This window comes from Eleutherodactylus coqui, chromosome 2, assembly GCF_035609145.1.
Source record: "Eleutherodactylus coqui strain aEleCoq1 chromosome 2, aEleCoq1.hap1, whole genome shotgun sequence".
Lineage (NCBI taxonomy): Eukaryota > Metazoa > Chordata > Amphibia > Anura > Eleutherodactylidae > Eleutherodactylus > Eleutherodactylus coqui.
In genome coordinates, this window is record NC_089838.1 from 49,189,371 (window position 1) to 49,215,205 (window position 25,835).

Here is a 25,835-nt window from a genome sequence, read left to right on the forward strand (position 1 = left end):
CGCTGGGAGACCCCCCATCACGCCCCGCCACATCTCTCCCATCCGCCATGTAATCACACTTCAGTACATTTATAGGAGAAACATTGAACATCTGATGCATATACTCTGTAAACATTATGGTAGCGTACTACCGACTTACAACTCTTACAACAACTTATAACTAAACAGGTTTTGAATACTGGCTATATCCTCGTTGCTTTAGTATTCGTGGCTAACTTTAACTCGGGGTAACCAACTTAGCATAGCTCTATCGTCGCTATACTTGTGGTTCTGTTTGGTTATTGGTACAGTGGTGTGAACCGACCATGCCTTATGTTTTTAGTTAGGTGGACTCCCTTCCGGAGAGGCGGGATGGAACAGGAGAATCTGGGGGGGGGGAGGGGGGGAGGGGAGGGGTGGGGGAGGATGGGGGGGGGGGGAGGAAGAGAAAAGAAGGCGGAAGAGGGGAAAAAATAATAATAAGAAAGAAAAAGGGGGGGGGGGGGATTAATAGTTAGGGGGGGGGAGGGGAAGGGGGGAGGCGAGCACGAGGTAGCCATTGCCCGGGGCACTCTGGGGGGAGGGGGTGTTCCCCCCCCCCCAGGTCAGGAACCCCCAGCACGGTTAGGCGGCCCTGTTGGGCCCTTTGTATATGGTATGAAAGTCTCGTCATCTAGAGGAGGGCAAAAATAATGGTTAGGGTTTGATATACATTACAGTCTCTCTGGTCTTCGTCTGGCGATCAACCATTCTTCTGCCTCGGATGGTGAAGAGAAGAATCGGGTGCGGTCTCCGTCGATCACTCGCAGCCGCGCTGGGTACATCATAGAATACGGAAGCTGCAGATCTCTAAGTTGCCTTTTAATATTAAAGAACGAGGCCCTTTGCTTCTGGAGGTCCGCCGAGAAGTCCGGAAAGATGGAGATTGTGGCACTATCATGGCGTAGGGGTCCTCCCTTTCTGGCAGCTTGCAGGATGTTGTCCCTGTCACGGGAGTTGAGTAGCTTTGCCAGAAGCGGTCTGGGCGGAGCGCCGGGTATGGGTGGCTTCATTGGCACACGGTGCGCCCGTTCGATGACAAAGACTTGCGATAGTTCTGCGTTAGGGAGAAGTTCGCGGAGCCATTTCTCTAAGAATTCTTCCGGTCTCTGTCCTTCAGTTCTTTCTGGCAGGCCGACTATGCGCAAATTATTGCGTCGTGAGCGATTTTCAAGGTCGTCCGCTTTCTGTCTCCAATAGTCGGCCTTCTGCGTAAGATCTCTTATTGCGGCTGACATTGGGGGCACAGTGTCGTCCAGCGTAGATATTCTATCTTCCGTAGCTGTGACTCTTTCTCTTAAGTTCTGAAGGTCTTGTCTGAGGAGACTGACATCCATCTTAACTTCATCAATTTTACTGGTGAGAGTAGTCGTTGATGTCTGGATTGCTGTCAGCAGCTGGTCGGACAGTTGTTGTAGGGTTTGGACTGTCCCTTCTGTTGGGTTTGGATTAGCGTTCTTTGTCGGAGGGGTTGAGCCCTCCGGGGCCGGCTGCGCGGAGTCGGAGCTTGCATCTCTGCGATTTTCATTTCTGGCAAATGCCTTTAATTTATCAGCTGTAGCGTTCTGCCTAGTAGGCCCCATGCTGCTTTGTCAGAGGTATTTAGTGGCGTGTTCGGTTGCTGCCTGTATTTTATAGTGCTGGATTCACCCGTATACTCGGTGCAGAGCTTACGCACGTGGCGTCTGCTTTATTCTCTGTTATCAGCAATATTGGTCTCTTGCAGGTCTTACGTCCTTGGTTTGGGGGTACTCTGGGGCTATTTCTTTGGTCTTTTCTTTGGGTATTGTGGGGGAGGGGGGGTCCCACTCTCTAGGGGCTTGTTTATATAAGGTATAATAACTGCTGCTCCTTTTCTCCCCCTTCTCCCCTGGCACACTTAACTGGTTATTGCTGCTGGTGTTGCTTGTCACCTTCAGGTAGGGGATCTCTGTGTGGTCTTTTCTCCTGGCCTCTCGCCGCCAGGCTCGCCTGCCCAATCCACCTGGTACTGGGTTTGTCGGCCTTGGTAAGTGTAGGGCTGTCTGTGCTGTTTGGGCTGTTTTGCCCGGCGCCCGCTCCCCTCTTTATCTCAGTAGAGGCTCGTCGGGTCCGGGTTATTATTGATAGGGCCTGCCCCACAAGATGGTGGCGGTAGCTGCGGCTCCCCGTGGTCTCCTTCCGGATCCCTGCTGCCGGGGGACACTTTATAAGCGCCTCAGTGCCCCGCGGCACCGCCGGTCGCCCCCGCCCTTTTCCTCCCGCTATGCGGCCTCCTTGTGCGGCCTTCCACTATTGGGCCCGTCTGCCCCGTGCTCCGGATGGCGGCCGTGTCAGCCGCGGCGCTACGAGTCCGCCGCCGGCGTTGCTATGGCTGCCGGCGCCACGGACACCTCACCCAGCGCTCGACTTTTCTCCTCTCTGTATCGGCAGAGGGGGGCGGCAGGCTCGAGGAGTCGCTCACCAGACAAGGATCCTCTCAGCAAGATGGCGGCCGCAGCTTCCCGCGCTCACCCTCAGGGTCTTCTGGCAGCGGTGTCGGGTAGTTATCGCAGCACTCCGCAGTCCCGCCGGCGGTTCAGGCACTCCGCTTCTCACCTTCCGCTGTGTGCAGCTCCTGGTCCAGAGCCCGCCGGTCGGCTGGTGACACACGCTCCGTAACGGCGGCGCCCCCCGCTCCACAGGCTCACCGCTAGCTCCGGTTTCGCTGTCCTCCGCTCACCAGGGGTAAGTACCTCAGGGTCCGGTCTCTTCCCCCTCTCCTCCGGTGCTGCTCTGTCGGGGTTGGGAGTCCTCAGGATTACTGCAGGATTATTATTTGGTCAGTTTAGGCAGGAGCCCCTCTTACATGCGGCCGGTCAGGTCGGCTGCTTGGCCACGCCCCCGCGATGAATCCAGGTTTAGTTTAATTGCTGACGACGGCCATGTGCGTGTCTGGAGACCTAGTGGTGAGCGCCTCAATCCTGCCTTTGCTGGGAGCGGCACACTGCCCGCAGTGCTGGTGTGGTGGTCTGGGGGGCCATCGCATACGACAGTCGGTCCCCCCTACCAGTGGTACGAGGGACAATGACAGCTCAGCGATATGTTCAGGACATCCTGCAGCCACATGTGTTCCTCTCTTGGCGGCTTCCAAGAGGCAGCAGAATAATGTTCACACTCAAGGGGGTCCCAGGAAACATTGTTACACTTCCGTGACTGCTGGCTCACCAGATTTAACACCAATAGAACAAGTATGGGACCATTTTGAACGCCAACTTCCACAGCCTTATGAGTTTGTATGATCTAGAGGCTCAGTTACAGCAAAATAATAATAATAATAATAATCTTTATTTGTATAGCGCCAACTTATTCCGCAGCGCTTTCAGGTATGGATAAATGCAAAGCAATACAAAGTGAGGTACATTTGGTTAGACACAAATGGATTGAGGGTGGTACAGGAGGTGCAGGGGTTGGGGAACACAGGCAATAGGAAATTTCATGTACAGATCATTTATTAAAAGGCAAACAGGGTGGGGCACCATAGGGAGGGGAGAGGGACTAGGTCAGGAGAGTTGGTATGCTTCCCTGAAGAGGTGCGTTTTTAAGGCACGTCTGAAATTTCGTGCATCGGGAATTGTCCGGATGCCTTGGGGTAGTGCATTCCAGAGGATGGGTGCTGCTCTGGTGAAGTCCTGTAGGCGAGCATGTGAGGTTCGTATTACAGGGGTGTTTAGTCTGAGTGTGTTAGCCGATCGGAGTGAGCGGGCTGGGTGGTGTACCGACAGTAGGGAGGCGATGTATGGTGGTGCAGCGCCATGCAGAGCTTTGTGAGTGAGGTAGAGGCGTTTAAATTTAGTTCTGCAGTGGATGGGCAGCCAATGCAGCGACTGGCATAATGCAGAGGCGTCTGAATAACGACTGGATAGAAAAATGAGTCTGGCTGCTGCATTTAGTATGGATTGGAGCGGAGCGAGTCTAGTGCGGGGGAGGCCAATGAGTAGCGAGTTGCAGTAGTCAAGCCGGGAGTGGATGAGGGCAACCACGAGCGTCTTTAGCGTGTCCGTGGTTAGGAACGGACATATTTTAGCAATATTTCTGAGGTGCATGTGGCATGTTTGGGCCAGAGATTGGATATGGGGGGCAAAGGAGAGGTCAGAGTCCAGTGTCCCGTCCAGCCGTCTGGGGGTTATGATGGTGCCAGACGCTGGAATGGAGATGTTGAGGGGAGGTCAGTTAGAAGGTGGAAAGACAAGGAGGTCAGTTTTAGAGAGGTTTAGTTTGAGAAAAAGGGAGGACATAGTGTTAGAGACAGCGAACAGACAGTCGGTGATATTTTGGAGGAATGGTCCAGAGATCTCACGAGAGGAGGTGTATAATTGGGTATCGTCAGCATAGAGATGGTATTGGAGGCCAAATTTGTGGATGGTTCATCCAATTGGGGCAGTATAGATAGAGAAGAGAAGGGGACCAAGGACCGAGCCCTGGGGTACCCCAACAGCGAGAGGAAGTGGAGCAGAGATACAACCAGCAAAGGAAACACTGAAAGAGCGGCCAGAGAGGTAGGAAGAGAACCAGGAGAGAGCAGTATCCTTTAGACCAAAAGAGCGGAGCATAGTGAGAAGGAGGGTATGGTCGACAGTGTCAAATGCAGCAGACAGGTCAAGGAGGATTAGTAGGGAGTAATCACCTCTCGACTTTGCAGTCATCAGGTCATTTGTTACTCTTGTAAGGGCAGTTTCGGTCGAGTGTAGAGAGCGGAAACTAGTTTGGAGGGGGTCAAGGAGTGAGTTGTCAGAGAGAAAGCGGGTAAGGCGGGAGTAGACCAGGCGTTCCAGTAATTTGGAGATGAAGGGCAGGTTTGAGACTGGTCGATAGTTGGCAGCATCAGTTGGGTCCAGGGTTGGTTTTTTAAGCAGAGGGGATATAATGGAGTGTTTGAATGAGGAGGGAAAAGTGCCAGAGGTTAGGGAGAGGTTGCAGATTGTAGTGAGGTGAGTAATGAGAGCTGGGGAAAGGGACCGGAGGAGGTGAGAGGGGAGAGGGTCGCCGGCCCTGATCACATCTTGTATCCAAGCTAGAGGCAGTACAACAGGGTACTAGAGCCTCCATACCAACCCATATCACATCTTGTAGCCAAGCTAGAGGCAGCCCAACAGAGTACTAGAGTCTCTATGCCCGCCCATATCACATCTTGTATCCAAGCTAGAGGAGGTCCAACAAGGTACTAGAGATTTCATACCTGTCCGATTCACATCTTTTATCCAATCTATAGGGTGCCTAACAGGTTACTAGAGCCTCCATGCCTGCCTGTATCACATCTTGTATCTAAGCTAGAGGTGGCCCAACAGGGTACTAGAGCCTCTATGCTATACCTGCCCGTATTGTATCTTGTATCCAAGCTACAGGTGGTCCAACAAGGCACTAGAGACTTCATACCTGCCCAATTCACATGTTTCATCCAATCTAGAGGGTGCCTAACAGGTTACTAGAGCCTCCATGCCTGCCTGTATCACATCTTGTATCTAAGCTAGAGGTGGCCCAACAGGGTACTAGAGCCTCTATGCTATACCTGCCCGTATTGTATCTTGTATCCAAGCTACAGGTGGTCCAACAAGGTACTAGAGACTTCATACCTGCCCAATTCACATGTTTCATGCAATCTAGAGGGTGCCTAACAGGGTACTAGAGCCTCCATGCCTGCCCACATCACATCTTGTATCTAAGCTAGAGGCAGCCCAACAGGGTACTAGAGCCTCCATGCCTGCCCGTATTACATTCTGTATCCAAGCTATAGGTGGTACAACAGGGTACCAGAGCCCCCATGCCCACCCATATCACATCTTGTATCCAAGCTAGAGGCAGTCCAATAGGGTACTAGAGCCCCCATGCCCACCCAGATCACATCTTGTATCCAAGCTAGAGGCAGTCCAACAGGTTACTATAGCCTCCATGCCCACCGGTATCCTATCTTGCATCTAAGCTAGAGACGACCCAACACGGTACAAGAGGCAGTACAACAGGATACTAGAGCCTCCATACTCACCCATATCATATTTTGTATCCAAGTTAAAGAGTGCCCAACAGGGTACTAGAGCCTCCATGCCCACCCATATCACATCTTGTATGCAAGCTAGAGACAGCCCAACAGGGTAATAGAGCCTCCATGCCCACCCATATCACATCTTGTATCTAAGCTAGAGATTGTCCAACAGGGTGCTAGAGCCTCCATGCCCATTCATATCACATCTTGTATCGAAGCTAAAGGCAGCCCAACAGGGTAATACAGCCTCCATGCCCACCCGTATCATATCTTGTATCACTGTATTGCAGTGTACTATACCTTTTGCATTAAGCTATTAAACGGAACCAGTCATCCCCTGTAAGCACCATCAACTAAGTTATTAAAAGTAACCTTCCTTTGAAAGTCAGATCCTGAAATGTGTGATGACTGTTACAAACAAGGGTCACTTAAAGGGTAGTTCTTCCTGCAATAGCAATCAAAAGTGACATTAATAGAAGTAAGTAGGGAGGTGACGTTTAAACCAAGCCGGTTCAATGCCATTGTGCTAATGGTATTGTTAGGTTCTGCTGCTGGGATCTGTTGTACCACATGGGTTTCTAACAGCACAGCCCCACAGGTGTGGAATGATTGAGCTGGCTGGGTGTGGTAATCTCCTACTAGCCAATCTCGGGGTCTTTGCTTACATATATACCCAGCTCCTGTCAATGTCTGTTTGGTGTCTAGAGTGAGCAGTCATGTATCCTTGTCCATTGAGGCTTGCAGTGTGTTTGGTGTTATGTTAGTTCGTGTCTGTTCTTACGTTTATTTTCTGTCAGTTTTCTGACAGCTTGTCTCTGCTTTATCCTGCTGAGCGCATTTGCCATTTCTGGGCTAGGGTGGCCTTAGGGTCCTCTGGTATATGTGTCTTGCTAGTGTAGGGACTGCAAGACACGAGAAGCCTTGCCGTGGCCTTGCGGCTTAAGTTCATTGGCCAATGTATGAACCAATACCTCGTACTTTTATAGCTATTACATCAGCTTATGTGTACAAGTATGCAAGGTGAGTGTTTTGGTTATTTGTCAGTCCCTATGTTATGTCTGTCTGTCAGTCCAGTCTGCAGTATTCAGTTTTCTGCCCAGTTGGTGTTTCCGTCAGCACGTCCAGTCTGAAGTCTGTTTTCGGTCCCATTATTTGTGATATACCAGTCTCTGGGCATGTTCGTGTGGGTCCTGTGCTTATTTGCCCACATGAATGTAACAAGTATCCGTGTATATATCACATGCACACACTAATACGCTCAGGAGTGAAGTTTCAGTAGCTATGGGGTGGGGCTTAGTAGCTTAAGGGTGGAGCTATGTTCCTCAGTAGCTAACGGATATGGTTTAGAAGCTCAGGTGTGGGGTTTCAGTAGCTATGGGGTGAGGCTATGTTCCTCAAGAGTTTAGGGCTGAAGCTATGTTCCTAAGGCCTCATGTCCACGGGGAAAATCAGATCCGCTGCAGATTCTACATGTAGAATCTGCAGCGGGTCCCTCCTGCCCCGCGGACATGAGGGCTGAAAATGCAAATAAATGAGAATAAACTTACCTCCGATCCGCTCCGTTTCTTCTCTTCGCGGCGGCATCATCTTTTCTCGTCGCGGCCGGATCTTCATTCTTCGGCTCGGCGGATGTGCACGATGACGTCGGTGACGTGCCCCGCGCATGCGCCGGGTCGAAGCAAAATGATCCGGCCGCGGCTGAGAGAAGATGGCGCCGCGGAGAAGAGAAGAACCGGAGCGGGTGAGTAAAATCTGATTTTTGTGTCCCGCGGATCCGGACGGCTTCCATAGGCTTCAATAGAAGCCCGCGGGAGCCGTCCCCGCGGGAGACCCGCATGAAAATGGAGCATGGTCCAGATTTTTTCATGCTCCATTTTTTTTTAAATCACTTTTATTGACCATCCGCGGGTATTTATCTACCCCGCGGGTGGTCAATGCATCCCTATGGGATGCGGATCCGCGCGCGGGAGAAGAGTTAAAATCCGCTGCGGATTTTAATTCTTCTTTTTCCCGTGGACATGAGCCCTAAGGAGCTTAGGGATGAAGCAATGTCCCTCAGTAGCTCAGGGATGTGGCTTATTAGCTCAGGTGTGGAGTTTCAGTAGCTAAAAGGTGAGGCTATGTTCCTCAGGAGCTGAGTGATTAGGCTCAGTAACTCAGGTGTGGAGTTTTATTAGCTCAGGGGTGGAGCTATGTTGCTCTATGTTCTTCAGGCATGTGGCTTAGTATCTTAGGGGTGGGACTATGTTCCTAATGAGCTCAGAGGTGGGGTTTTATTAGCTCTGGGGTGGAGCTATGTTGCTCAGTAGCTCAGATGTGGGGTTTCAGTAGCTCAGGTGTACGGTTTCAGTAGCTATGGGTGAGGCCACTTCTTTAGGAGTTCAAGGGTGAAGCTATATTCCTCCTCAATGTTTTAGAATAGGAAAACATCATGTCAGGTAATGTCTTATTTCACCCTGAAAGATTCTCAAGGATCTGTTATAATTGTATCCACCCTAGACAATCCTTTAAGCTACACAGTCAGATATTACCTACACTTATACAATGTAACAAACAATCAAGACAGGAGAGAGATTTGTGCAGCTGATGTGTTTAGGAGCTGGCAGAGAACGGTCTAGCTTGGATACAACTGTAACAAACTCTCAACTCTGAGGCATATTTGTTCAGCATCAGTTTTCAGCCTCTTTAAAGAAATGATTAGGGTTTCCGTTTACTGACAGCAAGCTGAGATCTTGAAATGGCGAAGAATTGGAATTAAAAAGTAGCTGAACGCTACCAAAATTCGATGCTTTAATAATGGGACTTAATTTGCATTGTCTACTTTGTAAAATCCTTAGCCCAGCCTCTCACCCTGCCTCCAGAAAAATGTGTGCATAGTGAATTGTGCCGTATATAATCAAACTATGTGTGCCATGTTAATAAACTTAAGCAATTTAAACCCTTGTAAATGGACTAGATGTCACTTGACACGCAACCACATGACGTTAGGATCGTCACACCATGGCCATTATATGACTGTCACATTGTGGCTATTTCGAAACAGGTGCGGCATTACGTGACATAGGGAAAAGACAAGAAATGCCCTAAAGCCAATTGCAGCGCAAATCCCTAGCCGAACCGCAATATGCAGACGATAAATATCCTTTTCATTTAGCGCAAACCCTGTACAGCGGCTGAGTAACATACGGTACTTGTCTGCTGCCCTTGTAATGTATTTCCATGTTTTCGTGCCGACGATGCTGCGGTATTGAGAATGGCGAGTAATTCTATATTTCTTATTACATCTCCATGACCCATTATATGCAATTAGAAGACCAGGCACGAAAGATACACAAAGTTCTAATTACAGAGAGCAGACGCGGCGGCACGACTCCGGCTCAACGAAAGACATAATGGTAAACAGAACAACACGTACAAGGAATATCACGGCAGCAGTAAGAGCACTCCAAGCCTTAAAGACGTCTTAAGTGAGGTGATTAAGAAGTGTTGGATCTACAACAACCCCAAGCGGAGCTCCTCACACACCTCTAACAAGACAGACTAATTGTGGACAACTAATGTAGGCGGCCATAATAAGGGGATTTGGGCATCTTACGCGTTGCCCTCGTCAGCTTTTGCCTAGTTATATGCATTTCTAGGAAAGTCGGGGGACCAGCAATATGGCGGTCAGGTTGACTTGACTGCAAAATCTGCCTAGTTATGCAGAATATGAATGGTCAAGAATGCATCAGACTTGTCATTTGGGTGTCTGGGAAAGCTGGGTGATAATCATTTGGGAGTAGTAAGATGGGCTGTCAATCTGCTTTTGCAATAAAGTAATGGAGTAACAACTTGAAAAAAAAAAAGTGTTGTCATAGGGATACGATAAGGATCTGACTCACTATCCACATACTAGCCAGCTGAAAAAAAACAGGACACAGGCAAAGTTAGCTGGAAAGAGTCAAAATGTAGGTATTGATGAAGAAAGTATTTTTGGATTCAGGGTCCCCATGACAACACTGAACCATCAGAGAGAATACAGGAAGTATTGTCATAGGCGCATGGTATTTATTCAAATCATCATTCATGTTAAGATGAACTTACTAGCTAGATGAAAAAAATTACAAAATAGGTATTGATGTTGAAGGTGCCTTTAGATTCATTTCACAGTGAAAATACCAAATAGTCACGGCAGAAGACAGGAAGTAATATCACAGGTACACTCTAAGGATTCAAATCTCAACCCACATTAATTTTTACATACTAGCTAGCTGAAAGAAGTAAAAATGTATAGAGGGTATTGATGTAGATAGAAGTTTTGAGTTCAGGCTTCCTATGACAACACTGAACTGCCAGGGCAGAAGACAGGAAGTATTATCACAAAGACATTGATAGGATCCAAAACATCATGCAGAATAATGTCTATAAACTAGCTAACTGAAATAAGTTAGAATGTAGCTATTGATATTGATTATTCAAAGCCACCATGACAACACTGAAGGGTTCCAACAGAAGACAGGAATCATTGTCATAGGGATTTGGTAAGGACTAAGGATCTGACTGTCTATCCACATTAATTTCCACAAAATACGGTAGCTAGCTGAAAAGGGTCAGGATGTAGGTGTTGATGTAGAAAGTGGTTTGGGATTCACAGTCCCCATGGCAACACTAAATGGTCAGCGCAGAAGATAGGAAGCATTGTCATAGGGACATTGCTGAGCTTCAAATCCCCATCCAGGTTAATGACCCAATTCTAGTCATTTGCAATAGAAATTAGGATGAAGGTATTGATGCAGATAGTTATTTTGGAAGCATTTTTGTTTGACAGCATTGGATTGCCACAAACAGAAGACAGGAAGTGTTGTCATAAGGATATTGCATGTTTCCAAACAATCATCCACAGTAATGTCTGCATAATATTTAGCTTTAATATCAGTTATAAGGATGTGGATACTAAGATGGATGGCAAGTTTGATTCTTGCAGTGTCCCTATGACAATACTAAAATGCCAGATCAGAGGACAAGAAGTGTTGTCATGAGGATATCTACACATAAAAATAAGGCAGCAAGAAAAAATGCATTTGAAAAATCTGCTCCTTACCGTGATGATGACGTGGGCTCGGTGATTTGGCGCTGCATACGTGCATGCTTCATTAAATGTTCTTTCAGGGCATTCTGCACCTCGGCCGGGATGTCAGGCGACGTGTGGCTGATCTTCATGGCGGCTTCTTGCATCTTCACCGAGTGCTTCCCATTCTGTTTGATCTCCTTTTTCTCATTGGTTTCTGTCACTTCAGGGGGGGCACTGGGTACACATGGCGGGACGCCATTGGTCACAGATGTGACAGGTTTACTCCTCCAACATGGCCAGCAAAGTTTCCAGAAAACAAAAAGTGAGACCACCAAAAGCGCCAAACCGCAGAAGCTGACCACAACCGCGAGGAGACTGACCGATATGTCTGCAGGAGAAAAAATAAGAACTCAGTTAAATCACCCAACAACAAAAAACTTCATAGATATCACCTGAAAAATACCCTGAGGAGTTGTCCAAGATTAGGAAAACATTCTATTGCAGTGTAGCTTCATTTCCTTGAATACAGCTGTGCTGCAATACCACATACAACCCCTGGAGAAGTGTGGTGCTGTTTCTGGAAGAAGGTGGATCCAGGAAACAACTGGCCTGTGAGCCTGACTTCTATACCGGGAAAGATCTTTGAACAAATTATTAAAACAGCATGTATGCAAATAGTTGGATAAAAATGGAGTAATTAACCAGAGCCAGAATGGGTTTGTAACAAACAAGTCATTCCAGGCGAATCTAATGTCCTTCTATGACAGTATCATCGACTGGGTTTATAATGGAAATGTGATGGATATAGTATATCTTGACTTTAGTAGAGCATTTGACAAAGTATCTCATACTATACTTATTGAAAAAATGACCAAATATGGGATTGACAAGGCAACTGTTAGGTGAATTCACAACTTGCTAAGTGATCGTACTCAAAGAGTGGTCATAAATGGCTGCACATCCAAGTGGAAGAATGTATCAAGTGGGGTACCACAAGGCTCGGTCCTAGGCCCGGTGTTGTTCAACATTTTTATAAATGATCTGGAGGAGGGAATTGATGGGAAACTGATCAAATTTGCCGACGGCACAAAGCTAGGAGGGATAGCTAACACTAGGGAAGAAAGAGAGAGTGAGTATTCAAAATGATCTAGAAAAGCTTGAACAGTGGGCAGCGACTAACAAAATGGTAGGAGAAATACAAGGAGAAATACAAAGTCCTACATCTGGGCAAGAAAAATGAACAAAGCACATACAGAATGGCAGGAATTGTGAAAAAGACTAGGGTATACTAATAGACCATAGACTGAACATGAGTCAACAACGCGATGCAGCAGACGAAAAGGCAAACACAGTTCTGGGATGTATTAAGAGAAGCATAGAGTCTATATCACATAAGGGTAATTCTCCCCCTCTACTATTCCTTAGTCAGACCTCATCTGGAATACTGTGTCCAGTTCTGGGCACCCCACTTTAAAAAAGACATAGACAAACTGGAGCAAGTTCTGAGAAGAGTTATCAAGATGGTAAGCGGTCTGCAAATCATGTCCTATGAAGAACAGTTAAAGGATCTGGCAATGTTTAGCTTGCCAGAGAGAAGCCAGAGGAAACTTAATACCATGTTTCCCTGAAAACAAGACACTGTCTTATATTAATTTTTGCCCCAAAAGAGGAACAGTGTCTTATTTTCAGGGAGTGGGGTGGGGGCTTATACTCATCTGCTCCACGGCATCTGGGTCCCTGGTGCTGCTGATCTCTGGTGGCTATGTGGCAGGCTGCAGTGTCCTCGGCATTCACACAGAACTCTCCTTCTGGTGATGGGGCTTTGAATACCCCGCCTCCAGCAAGCGAGTGCTGTGACTGGCTCCAGAGCGCCACTCACAGCCAGCGCTCAATAAGCCAATCACAGCCATTCAGTGATGTCATTCACTGAATGGCTGTGAATGATCAGGCACCGGCTCTCATTAGCTGGAGCTCGATCCAATCACGGTACTCGCTGGCTGGAGGCGGGGTATTTAAATATAATATAACTACTATAATACTGCCCCCTATGTACAAGACTATAACTACTATAATACTGCTCCCTATGTACAAGAATATATTATAATACTGCCCCCTTATGTATAAAATATAACTACTATAATACTACTCCTATGTACAAGAATATAACTACTATAATACTGCCCCCTATGTACAAGAATATAACTACTATAATACTGCCCCCTATGTACAAGAAAATAAGACCATCGCGAGGACGAAATGCTGGTAATAGGTGAGTATAGACCCCCAATGAGCCTCAGCTTGCGAGTTTTTTGACTTGCAAGCAGGCTCATACTGCCAGAATACAAGAATATAACTACTATAATACTGCCCCTATGTACAAGAATATAACTACTATAATACTGCCCCCTATGTACAAGAATATAACTACTATAACACTGCCCCCTATGTACAAGAATATAACTACTATAATACTGCCCCTATGTACAAGAATATAACTACTATAATACTGCCCCCTATGTACAAGAACATAACTACTATAATACTGCTCCCTATATACAAGAATATAACTACTATAATACTTCCCCCTATATACAAGAATATAACTACTATAACACTGCCCCCTTATGTACAAGACTATAACTACTATAATACTGCTCCCTATGTACAAGAATATATTATAATACTGCCCCCTTTTGTATAAAAATATGACTACTATAATACTGCCCCTATGTACAATAATGTAACTACTATAATACTGCCCCCTATGTACAATAATATAACTACTATAATACTGCCCCCTATGTACAAGAATATATCTACTATAATACTGCCCCCTATGTACAAGACTATAACTACTATAATACTGCTCCCTATGTACAAGAATATATTATAATACTGCCCCCTATGTACAAGAATATAACTACTATAATACTGCCCCCTATGTACAAGACTATAACTACTATAATACTGCTCCCTATGTACAAGAATATATTATAATACTGCCCCCTTATGTACAAGAATAAAACTACTATAATACTGCTCCTATGTACAAGAATATAACTACTATAATACTGCCCCCTATGTACAAGAATATAACTACTACAGTACTGCCTCCTATGAACAAGAATATAACTACTATAATACTGCCCCCTATGTACAAGAATATAACTACTATAATACTACCTCCTACGTACAAGAATATGACTACTATAATACTGCCCCCTATGTACAAGAATATAACTACTATAATACTGCCCCCTATGTACAAGAATATAACTACTATAATACTGCCCCCTATGTACAAGAATATAACTACTATAATACTGCCCCCTATGTACAAGAATTTAACTACTATAATACTGCTCCCTATGTACAAGAATATAACTACTATAATACTTCCCCCTATATACAAGAATATAACTACTATAACACTGCCCCCCTATGTACAAGAATATATTATAATACTGCCTCCTATGTACAAGAATATAACTACTATAATACTGCCCCCTATGTACAAGACTATAACTACTATAATACTGCTCCCTATGTACAAGAATATATTATAATACTGCCCCTTATATACAAGACTATAACTACTATAATACTGCTCCCTATGTACAAGAATATATTATAATATTGCCCCTTATGTACAAGAATATAACTACTATAATACTGCCCCCTATGTAAAAGAATATAACTACTATAATACTGCCCCCTACGTACAAGAATTTACTACTATAATACTGCCCCCTATCAGAAATGGGTAAAATTTTCAGCTCTATGATACTGCATATTTCTTGCCTTCTAATTATAGACATTACACATCTTTCTCCAATTATTTGCCATCTTCTGTCTGTGTTACGTGTCTGACCTTTTCCCGCTGTCATCAGAAGATCTAATTAGACATTTTATTACATTCTAGAGGATTTAGAAGAATATTCCAGTATCTGATTACAGCTCTGCAGCCGCCGATACAGGAGGAAGAAGAGAAAAGTCAGGAAAACTGTGTCAAATAGTCAATGTCTTTTGAGCGACGTTTGTGCGATAGTCGTTGTGTGCCTTTACAGCACAAGGTGATCGCTCAAACGTTGAGCGGTAACCTGGCACTCCGAGCGGGGTACACAGAGGACAAGCGGGGCCGCTTGTCTTCTGCATCCAGCTGTTCTCTGCTCGGAGCGCCCGGCTGTTAAACAGCCAAGTGCTCCGAGCGGGGTATGCAGAACACAGGTGGACCACTGTGTTCTTCATACCCCGGCTGTTCACGGAGCGCTCAGCTGGTATACAACTGTGCGCTCCGTGTGGGGTAAGCAGAACACAGTTGGACAGCTCTGTTCTTCATACCCCGCCTGTGTTCAGGGAGCGGGATACAGCTGAAACAATAGTATCATCTGTATCCCGCTGTGAATCCTTGATAAATGTTAATCTTGTTTACATCTAGCAGCTGAAAACCCCATCCCAAACTAATGCTTCTCACAGCTGAGGATTTGTTACAATTTTGTATCAAGAGTAGACAATTATCTTTGCTCCAAACACGTCAGTCAAACATATGTCGGCTTGCTGTCAGTGAATGTGTGCATTCTTGTTTATATACAGCAGGCGAAAATTCCATCGTGACCCAATGCTTCCACAGCTGAGCATTTGTTACAATTACATCAATTGCAAACAATCCTCTGAGAGCTAAACACACCAGCAGTACAGATCTCTGCTTGCTGTCAATAAATAGGAATGTTTTCCTTTACATCCTGAAGCTGAAAATCTCAAGATGCTCTTATACTTCTCACAACTGAGGGTTTGTTACAATTATATCCAGTGTAAATCATCTATGAGCTGAACACATCAGCAGCACATATGTTAGCTTGCTGTCAGTGAATGGACAGCTGCTCTTAAAGGGGAAGCAGCTCTTCCTTGTGATGACAGAACAGCAGCTCCTGACATTGAGCTTCACTGCAATAACAAATCCCGTTTCTATAGCAGCTGAGAACATATTCACACACAAATCATGTATGTTGTGTCCAATATATCAAGCAGCCATTGATCTGCGGGCAGCCGCGGTGTCACTGGCACAAAGCCGTCCTGTCACTTCAGCGTGTGATGACAATTATCCCACTGCGTCTAGTACAATGAATAGCTGCTGCAGAGTCCTCATTCATCCCTCATGTCACCCAGATTTGCCAGGGCCCTGAATGTCAAATCTGCCAAGATAAGCAATGATAGAAATTGCCTTTCACTGTGGGCCGAGGCTATTTAATAGTCTGGAAAAGGTGGGTAGTCCACATCCAGCTTTCCTCGGCAATAAGCAGGGGTGGAGTGACTGGCAGACAGTTCCCGCTACTGGTTAAACGTAGTATTACATGCTAGACACTTTAAGGGTGCGTTCACACGAGCGCATAAACGGCGCGTTTTTGCGCCCAATCGTATATACGTGACCATCTGAGGCATTGGTTTCCAATGTATTCGTTCGCATGGGCGATTTTACGGCACGTAAAAACGGCAACCCGAAAAAAACACGGAACATATGCGACCGAAATACGCGCCAACGCATATTCGATGGCCGAAAAGATAGTTTGCAAAGTAGGAACAAACGATAATACGCCTTCTAGCTCTGGTCATGATCGCCGAAAAACATTCTTTCCGGCGATTAAACGCTGCGCATGTGCGAACGTAAATACGCCTACGCTCGTGTGACCGCGCCCTTAAGCAGGTTTCCAGAACTAAGATACTGGCGACTTTCCCTCAGCGCCTCCGCAGTCCCACTGAACTGAATACCATGCACCACCACTGTGGAATGTACGGCGCTGTGCCTTATATGCAGCAAAAAGGCCATGGTGCTCACTCGAGTGCCAGGCCTTTTGAAAAAGCTAATCGGTGGTGGTTCCGACCAGCAGAACCCAATTGATCTGATATAGATTACATAACCTGAGGTTCCGGAAAACCTCTTTAAATGAATAGCCAACCATGTAATACATCAATGAGTTAGGTGTGCCTAGAGTTGCCAAAAAATACTACCCAATGTAAAACGGTGTGTAGTCAGGGAACATGGCAAGGGTGTGGCTTATTACTACGTAAAATATTATCTCCCAGTGGCCCCAATGCATCCCATTAGTGGTTCCAATAGCAATAGTGTGCCTCCTTAATGGCCCTGTTTAATACTGCCCCAATAGGGTCCCAAATAATAATAGTGTGGCCCCAATAGTAATGCTTTACCCCCCTTAGTGAGCCCAATGGTAATAGTGCTAATGATAGCGGTCCCAATAATAATAGTGCTCCCCCAATAGCAATGCCACTGACCTTAGTGGCCCGTAAAGTATTGGTGTATCCCTGATAGTGGCCTCAATAGTAACGGTGCTCCCCCTTAGTGCCCCCAATAGAATCCCCAAAAATAATAGTGTATCCCGATAGTGGGCACAATAATAATGGAGATAACGAAAAAATAGGGTTCCTGCGCTGCTTTGTATGGAGCAAAAACCAATTCTTCTTTGTGACAGGAATACGCAGCGGTCAGTAATAATTCATAATAAAAACATTTATTGGGTATAACAAATTAAGGTCAAAGCCTTATATAAAATAAGTAAAACAAGTAGATAAATACTTGCAACGTAAAATATGCGACGCGTTTCGACGTACTCGACGTCTTTCTCAAGCACGAGTACGTCGAAACGCGTCGCATATTTTACGTTGCAAGTATTTATCTACTTGTTTTACTTATTTTATATAAGGCTTTGACCTTAATTTGTTATACCCAATAAATGTTTTTATTATGAATTATTACTGACCGCTGCGTATTCCTGTCACAAAGAAGAATTGGTTTTTGCTCCATACAAAGCAGCGCAGGAACCCTATTTTTTCGTTATCTTCATATCTGTGCGATCCGACCTCTTAGGAGGTTCGGATTTTTCTGGGTGATACCTGCAGCTCTCCATTGCATTTTAATTCGGTGGATTTTTTGTGTTAGCAAAAAAGAAAAATGCTATATGCCTGCTTGGATACTAGGTGCTGACATGTTCACCCTAGGGTGTCATGTCTGGCGCCAGGTGAGTTAATAGAAGTTACCAACTCACATTTGAAAAGTGTTTGGCGCTCTCCCTGACTTCCTTTCTTTCACAATAATAATGGAGCACCTACTTAGTGGCCCCAACAGTAATAGTGCCACCAATGATAATATTGCATCCTCTTAGAGCCCTTGAGCATCAACCATGGCTGCAAGTAGTTTTACTCACCTACGCAGCTCCACTCTGGCTGCCACGGAGAGAGAGCTATCATTTTTTTTACCGACAACTTAATTGGTGTGCCTGAGAGACGTTCCATCTGGCCACTGGAGGGGGTCCATGTAGTACGGACCTATGGACTCATACTGGACCTCCATGGGCCTTGTATTCAATACAACTGATTCCCCTGCTGCATTGTCTTATAACGGCCTGCAGTTCTCCCATTCCTCAAGACCTGAAAACAGGCGTAGTGGAGGAGTAGGTGCTCTTCTCTCCCCGAAATGTACCCACCAGGTTATTCCCCCGTACCCTCACTCACTTTCTTATCGTTTGAGGTACATACGCTACGGCTTTTCCGTCCGCTGCCCATGCGAGGAGCAATTATGTACCGCCCTCAGCTGCTCCCCGCCTGTTTCTGGACCACTTTGCTGCCTGCCTCCCCCACTTCCTATCCCGCGAAATTTCAACCCTCATCCTAGGTGATTTTAACATCCCCACTAATGGCCCTATTGCCCCAGGTGCCTCTCAGCTTCTATCGCTCACCTCCTCCTTTGGTCTCTCACAACTCACAGCCTCTCCCACCCACAAGGATGGCAATACTTTGGATCTGGTCTTCCTCCGTCTCTGCTCTGCTTCCAACTTCACTAACTCCCCTCTCCCGCTCTTGGACCATAACCTCCTCTCTGTCAAGCTTCCTAGTATCTCCCCAGACCCTCCTATCTCCTGTACATACAGGAACCTTCAGGCAGTTCACACCCAAAACTTTGCTGAGTCCTTACAGTCTTCTCTGTCTCCTATCTCTCTCCTCTCCTGCCCCAACCTGGACACCGCACATTACAACACCACTCTCAAACGTGCCCTGCATGAAGCGGCGAACCCCCCCCCCCCCCCCCCCCCGTGACCTGAGCCATCTAATGCAGACCTTGGCAACCCTGGCTCATGCCTCAAGTGCGTTTCATCTGGCGGTGCTCGAGATGTGCTGAATGGCTGTGGAGAAAGTCGCAAACGTCCGCGGACTTTCTCCATTACAAATTCATGCTCAGAACCTACAACCTTGCCCTCCACCGTGCCAAACAAGTCTACTTCACCACTATCGTCTCCTCACGACCAACGACAGAGGAAGAAGTCTCCAGACTGCTTTCCTCTGCTCGCCCCACCACCTGCTCTAACGACCCTCTCCCCTAACACCTCCTTTGGTCCCTTTCCCTTGTGGTCATCTCCCATCTCACCACTATATTTAATCTCTCTCTAAACTCTGGCATTTTTACTCTTGCCTTACAATCTATCGGAAAATTCTCTTCTCGACCCTCTACAGCCTGGCTTCCACCCCAACACTCGACAGAAACTGCCCTTACAAAGGTGTCAAACGACCTCCTGACAGCCAAATTGAGGGGCAATTACTCGCTACTTATCCTCCTTGACCTGTCTGCCGCATTTGACACTGATGACCACAAAGTCCTTCTCAGTATGCTTCGCTCCATCGGCCAAAAGGACACTTCTCTCTCCTGGTTCTCCTCCTACCTATCTGACCGCTCCTTCAGTGTCTCCTTTGCTGGTTCTACCTTCCCTCCTCTTTCCCTTGCTGTTAGGGTCCCCTAGGGCTTGGTCCTCGGCCCCCTCCTTTTCTCCATCTACACAGCCCCTATTGGACGAACCATCGGAGATTTGGCCTCCAATACCACCTCTATGCTGACGACACCCAGCTATACACCTCCTCCCATGACATCTCTGCACCTTTCCTCCAAAAGAAAACCGACTATCTGTCCGCTGTCTCAAACACTATGTCCTCTCTCTACCTAAAACTAAACCTCTCTTAAACTGACTTATTGGTATTTCCATCCCCCACTAACCGACCTCATCCTGACATCTCCATCTCAGTGTGTGGCACCATAACTCCCAGCACGCCCGCTGTTTTGGGGTTATATTCAACTCTGATCTCTCCTTTACCCCCTACATCCAATCTCTCGCCCGAACATGTCAGCTGCATCTCAAGAACATCGCAAGAATCCGCCCTTTTCTCACTTTGGACACGCTAAAAACACTCACTGTTTCCCTCATCCACTCTCGGCTCGATTATTGCAACTCGCTGCTGATCGGCCTCCCCTGCACCAGACTCTACCCCCTCCAATCCATCCTGAATGTGTGAGCCAAGCTCATCTTCCTGTCCAACCGCTGCTTGGACGCCTCTGCCCTGTGCCAGTCACTGCACTGGCTGTTCGTCAAACACAGAATTCAACTTAAACGCACTACCTTCATCCATAAAGCTTTCCACAGCACCGCGCTGCCCTACGTTTCCTCCCACATCTCAATCCACCACCCAGCCCATGCCCTGCGCTCTGCTAACGAAATCAGACTGAATGCCTCTTTAATTCGAACCTCTCATTCCAGCCTCCAAGACTTCTCCAGAGCAGCATCAGTCATCTGGAATGCGCTACCCAAAACTATCCCGGCAATCACTGACACACTAAACTTCAGGCGTGCTGTAAGAGCAGGTCCCTCACCTCTACTGTTTCCATCAACTGATTACTACATGTAACCGGGGTTTTTGTATTTTTGTACTTTTGTCTTCCTGTATTCCCCGTCTTTGTAAGCGCTGTGGAATATGTTGGCGCTATACAAATAAAGATTATTTTTATTATTATTATGACTGAGAAGTTGTAGCATGCAGCATCGCATGCCGTGTTATGGAGATAGCAGAAAATAGCGTACACACTTACAGATCTGTACTTACACTGATGATACTTGTGCATGAGATCTGTGCATCAGCGAGACATACAGAACTCGTGCGTTTAAAGAAGCCACTATTTTCAATGGGTTAATATACATGAGCGATTTTTCTCTCCCAACGATAGTGCGAGATCGAAGACTCACAGCATGTGCTATTTATGGGCTATTTCGCTGCCAGAATTTCTGGCATTATTTCCTATGGGAACGTGAAAATAAATCGCCACGGTGTGATGTGTTATTTTTTCTTACCAATTTAACTACTGGAAGCACATGCAATTTTTTTTCATGTGTATAAAAAAAAGGCATTCATGTACAGCGATGTGAATTGCACATTTTTAACACCTTATAACGACATGAAAAATCACAAAAAAATGAGATATGTCAGATTTTCTTGTATCTATATCGCACTCCTCCATCTAATTGCAGGCATTAGGGCTGGGTGTATTTCCTGCTTATTGTGATACTTTTGCATACGCATTAAGGCTGGGTTCACACAGGGCGGATTTGCTGCGGATTCTCGCCGCGGCAAATCCGCCTGCGGCCGCTAATCTCGGGCTTAGCCAGCCATGTGGACGAGATTTCTCAGAAATCTTGTCCACACGGGATGGCCAATCCGCTGCGGTAAGTCAGGCTGGAACCGTGGCTGCGGCGGCCGCATCCGCGCCTTCAGAATATGCAGCATGTCTATTTATCTTTTCTTTCTGCCGCGGCCACGCTCTCCTCTATGGGAGCGCCGGCCGCAGCGAAAGAGCCTGCGGCCGGGCCGCTTCAAACCCGCGGCGATTCTCCCGGCGGAAATCTTGCGGTTTTTGCTGCGGCCAAACCGCGGGATTTCCGGCGGGAATACGTCCAGTGTGAACCCAGCCTAATTGCGTTTTTCACATGCGCAAGAAACGCCATTGATTTCATGCTTATTCACTGTGCATTTATGTGATCCCATTGACATTAATGAGCTATTTCGGTCTGCAATATGGAGTAAAATAGGACATGCTGTGTTTTTTTTTACGTGTGTATATGTATTTCTGAATGCACCAATGCAAATCAATGGGGTTTCAGCTCTCTGTTATACAAGTGGAAAAAAGATGTGCGTAATACAGGACACAAATATACCCATGTGAATGAGGCCTAGGACTCTGATCACCAATCGCTGCCGCTTCGGCAACTACAACTCCCAACACGCCCTGACAGCCAGACATGCAAACTGATTTAGGAGCCACTGAACACAATCCAGAGATGTCTGTTTCAGTCTTGTTTGTCTTCATTAGAGCGAGAAATAGACGATTCCCCCACCACCACCACCACCCCCAAGAAAAGATTCTAAAATCTCCCAGAATTCCTTGTATTCACAGCCCTGCCCCCGCTCCATTCATGCTTCACTGTGCCACATTCATAACTGTTCTACGACATCTGTACCTAGAACACTAGTGGGAGATACATAGACGATGTATTCATTCTCTGGCTCATTCAGAAAAGCTGTATGTTCTCAGCAAAGATAGAACTGCGATGAATGTATGCTCTGCTCTTATAGAAAACGACATAATGATGCACTATTCCACTAAGCTGGCTGTCAGGGCATACTGGGAGTTATAGTTTTGCAACAGTTGGGGAGCAACAAGTTGGAAACTGCTGCCCTATACAGTACGCTCCAGCACTATGATACTTTATGGTTACTGGCCCTTTATCAAGTAGTCATATTTAGGGAGATACTGGGGAGCACTGGTGATGAGGCTGGTTGGATGGAGAGATACTTCAGAGCAGTGGTGAGGTGGTTGGTTAGTTGAGGTGATGCTGAGGAGCACTGGTGAGAATGAAGAGATATTTGAGAGCAGTGGTGAAGAGGCTAGAAGGAAGGGGAGATACTGGGGAGCAGTAGTGGGGAGGCTGGAAGGATAGGGAGATACTGGGGAGCAGTAGTGAAGAGGCTGGAAGGATGGGAAGATATTAGGGAGCACTGGTGAGGAGGCTGGTTTAATGGATCGATCGTCAGATCAGTGGTGAGGAGGCTGGAAGAATGGGGAGATACTGGGAAGCACTGGTGAGGAGGCGGTTTGGATGGAGACATACTTTAGAGCAGTGGTGAAGAGGCTGGTTGGATGAGGAGATGCTGGGGAACAGCCATGAGGAGGCTGAAATGATGGGGAGATACTGGGGAGCACTGTTAAGAAGGCTGGTTGGATGGAGAGATACTTCAGAACAGTGTTGAGGAGGCTGGTCGAATGGAGAGATACTTCAGAGCAGTGGTGAAGAGGCTGGTTGGATGAGGAGATGCTGGTGAGCAGTAGTGAGAAAGCTAGAAGGATGGGGAGATACTGGGGAGCACTGGTAAGGAGGCCGGTTGGATGGAGAGATACTTCAGAGCAGTGTTACGGAGGCTAGAAGGATGTTGGGATACTGAGGGAGCAGTGGTGAGGAGGCTGGAAGGATGGGGAGATACTGGGGAGCACTGGTGATGAGGCTGGTTGGATGGAGAGATACTTCAGAGCAGTGTTGAAGAGGCTAGTTGGATGAGGAGATGCTGGGGAGCAGTGGTGAGGAGGCTGTAAGGATGGGGAGATACTGGGGAGAACTTGTGAGGAGGCTGGTTAGATGAGGAGATGCTGGGGAGTAGTAGTGAGGAGGCTGGAAGGTTGGAGAGATACTAGGGAGCACTGGTGAGAAGGCTGGTTGTATGCAGAAATACTTCAGAGCAGTGGTGAGGAAGCTGGTTGGATGGAGAGATTGTTCAAAGCACTGGTGAGGAAGCTGGAGGGATGGGGAGATACTGGGGAGCACTGCTGAGGAGGCCGGTTGGATGGAGAGATATTTGAGAGCAGTGTTGAGGAGGCTGGAGGAAGGGATGAGAGATCATAGGGATTATATATATATATATATATATATATATTAAATGATGGGGTATAGAAGGACGGAGAACTAAGGACAGTTAGAGGTTTTGTGAGTGCAGTTTCTGGGGCTCAGAAGGTGAAAAGAAATGCTCCTGAAAGTATTAGATAAGGATGGAAGTGTGTGGGATGAGTAGTGGGGTGCAGACACTGAGTTTATTGTGGAGCAGGACAGTATATGGGGGGCTTGATGTTACATATATTGGGGGGGGGGGGAGGGGACAGCATGGGTAAGTACTGGGGTATATTGAGGTGCAGAGAAAAATAAGGGTTGGGAGAGAAAAGGGATAGAAGACACAGTGGGGCGCAAAATGATATAGGGAGTAGAATGCAAGGATCAGGGTTACTTATATATTAGATATAACTAGCAGAGAATGGGGTGCAAGAATGTAATATAAAAATGGTACTAGAAGGAGGGGTGTTACACATATTAGGGGGTGTATATTGGGCTACAGGAACATATTAGGGTGCAGATGAAGATGCCCCCAGGGAGCCAGGGCAATATAGTAATACAGCAGGGGTGAAGAGTTGGGGGGACTTGGAAGGTGGGGGGTAACAATATAAGACACATGATGGGATGGGGGTGCCAGCAGTTAAATACAGTAGATAGCAAGGTGCAAGAACTGCATATATGGGGGTCACACACAGATATAGGAGTGTCAGGAGGATGAACAGATAGTTGGGTGCAGGAGCTGCATATTTTTGAGTCACAAATATACTGGTGCCAGGGGAAAAATTCAATGGGGGATAGTGCACTAGATAGCTGGGTGCAGGAGCTGCATATACGGGGGTCACACACAGATATAGGGGTGGCAGTAGTTAAAAACAGTAGATAGCAGAGTGCAAGGGCTGAATACATGGGGGTCACACACAGATCTAGGGGTGCTAGTGGATAAAAACAGTAGAATCAGGGTATAGGAGCAGCATATTTGGAAGTCACACACAAATATGGGGTCGCCAGAAAATAAATTAATTGGGATACAGTGCACTAGATAGCTGGGTGCAGGAGCTGCATATATGGGGGTCACATACAGATATAGGAGTGCCAGGAGGATGGATATCTGGGTGCAGGAGCTGAATACATGGAGTCACACAAAGATATAGGGGTGCCAGGTTGTAGATATATAGCAGGGTGCAGCAGCTGTATACTTGGAGTCACACACAAATATTGGGGTGCAGGGCACTGAGGGTCACACAGATATAGGGGGCAGGTGGCAGATACACAGCAGGGAGCAGGAGCTGCATACATGTGGGTCACATAGGGGTGCAGGAGCTGGTGTCAGGACACTGAGGGACTACCTGTTGCAGCGGCTGCCACTGACCTGTACTGCCCGCTCCCTGGTTGCTCCGAGGAAAGATGCCCGTGCACTTGTCCCACTCCACCTGCCCCCCCAGGCAGAGCTCGGACACGATCTGCAGCGCCTTCTGGCACAGGCTCACACCGTCCTCCTTGTGGAAACTCATCCCGTCCACGATCATCTAGCTCATGGCCGGCGCCCGGCACCAGCGGGGATCCTCCGGCAGCGGGCACCGGGCACCAGCGCAGACTCTCCGGCAGCGGGCACCATGCGCCGGGCAGGACGGAGCTGGACGCGCTGGCAGCGGACGGGAGACTGGAGCCGGTAATAAGCGCCGCCTTATAATGTGGAGAGAACGGCAGCCAGGGGGCAGCACCGGGAGGACACACCTGAGACCGGGGGTACAGGGGCACAATCTGGCATACCGGGGAGGGGGCAGTGCGGATTTATGTACCTCCATAACCATATAGGAACGGAAAATGATGCACTGCAAATCTATTCACCCCCTCCTGATTTCCATCTATAGGAGTGTGTAACAAGTGGATTGTGGAGTTGCATATATATTCACATCCCGACAGACAGAAGGGGATACATGTAATTTATAATCCATCGCAGTAGGCACATATATGCACCCTGCCCTCCTGATGTACATCTATATAG

At 47.0% G+C, this 25,835-nt stretch overlaps 1 protein-coding gene across 1 annotated transcript in view; it reads right to left on the minus strand.

The window, feature by feature from the left end:
* Positions 1-25,341, minus strand: part of SYT10 (synaptotagmin 10) — a 63,672-nt gene extending 38,331 nt beyond the window's left edge. Inside the window, exons 1-2 of the mRNA XM_066590844.1 lie at positions 25,200-25,341; positions 11,097-11,454 (exon numbers count right to left, since the gene is read on the minus strand). Coding sequence (XP_066446941.1) covers positions 11,097-11,454; positions 25,200-25,341 — 500 coding nt within the window. The remainder of the gene's footprint in view (positions 1-11,096; positions 11,455-25,199) is intronic.
* Positions 25,342-25,835: the final 494 nt, after the last annotated feature.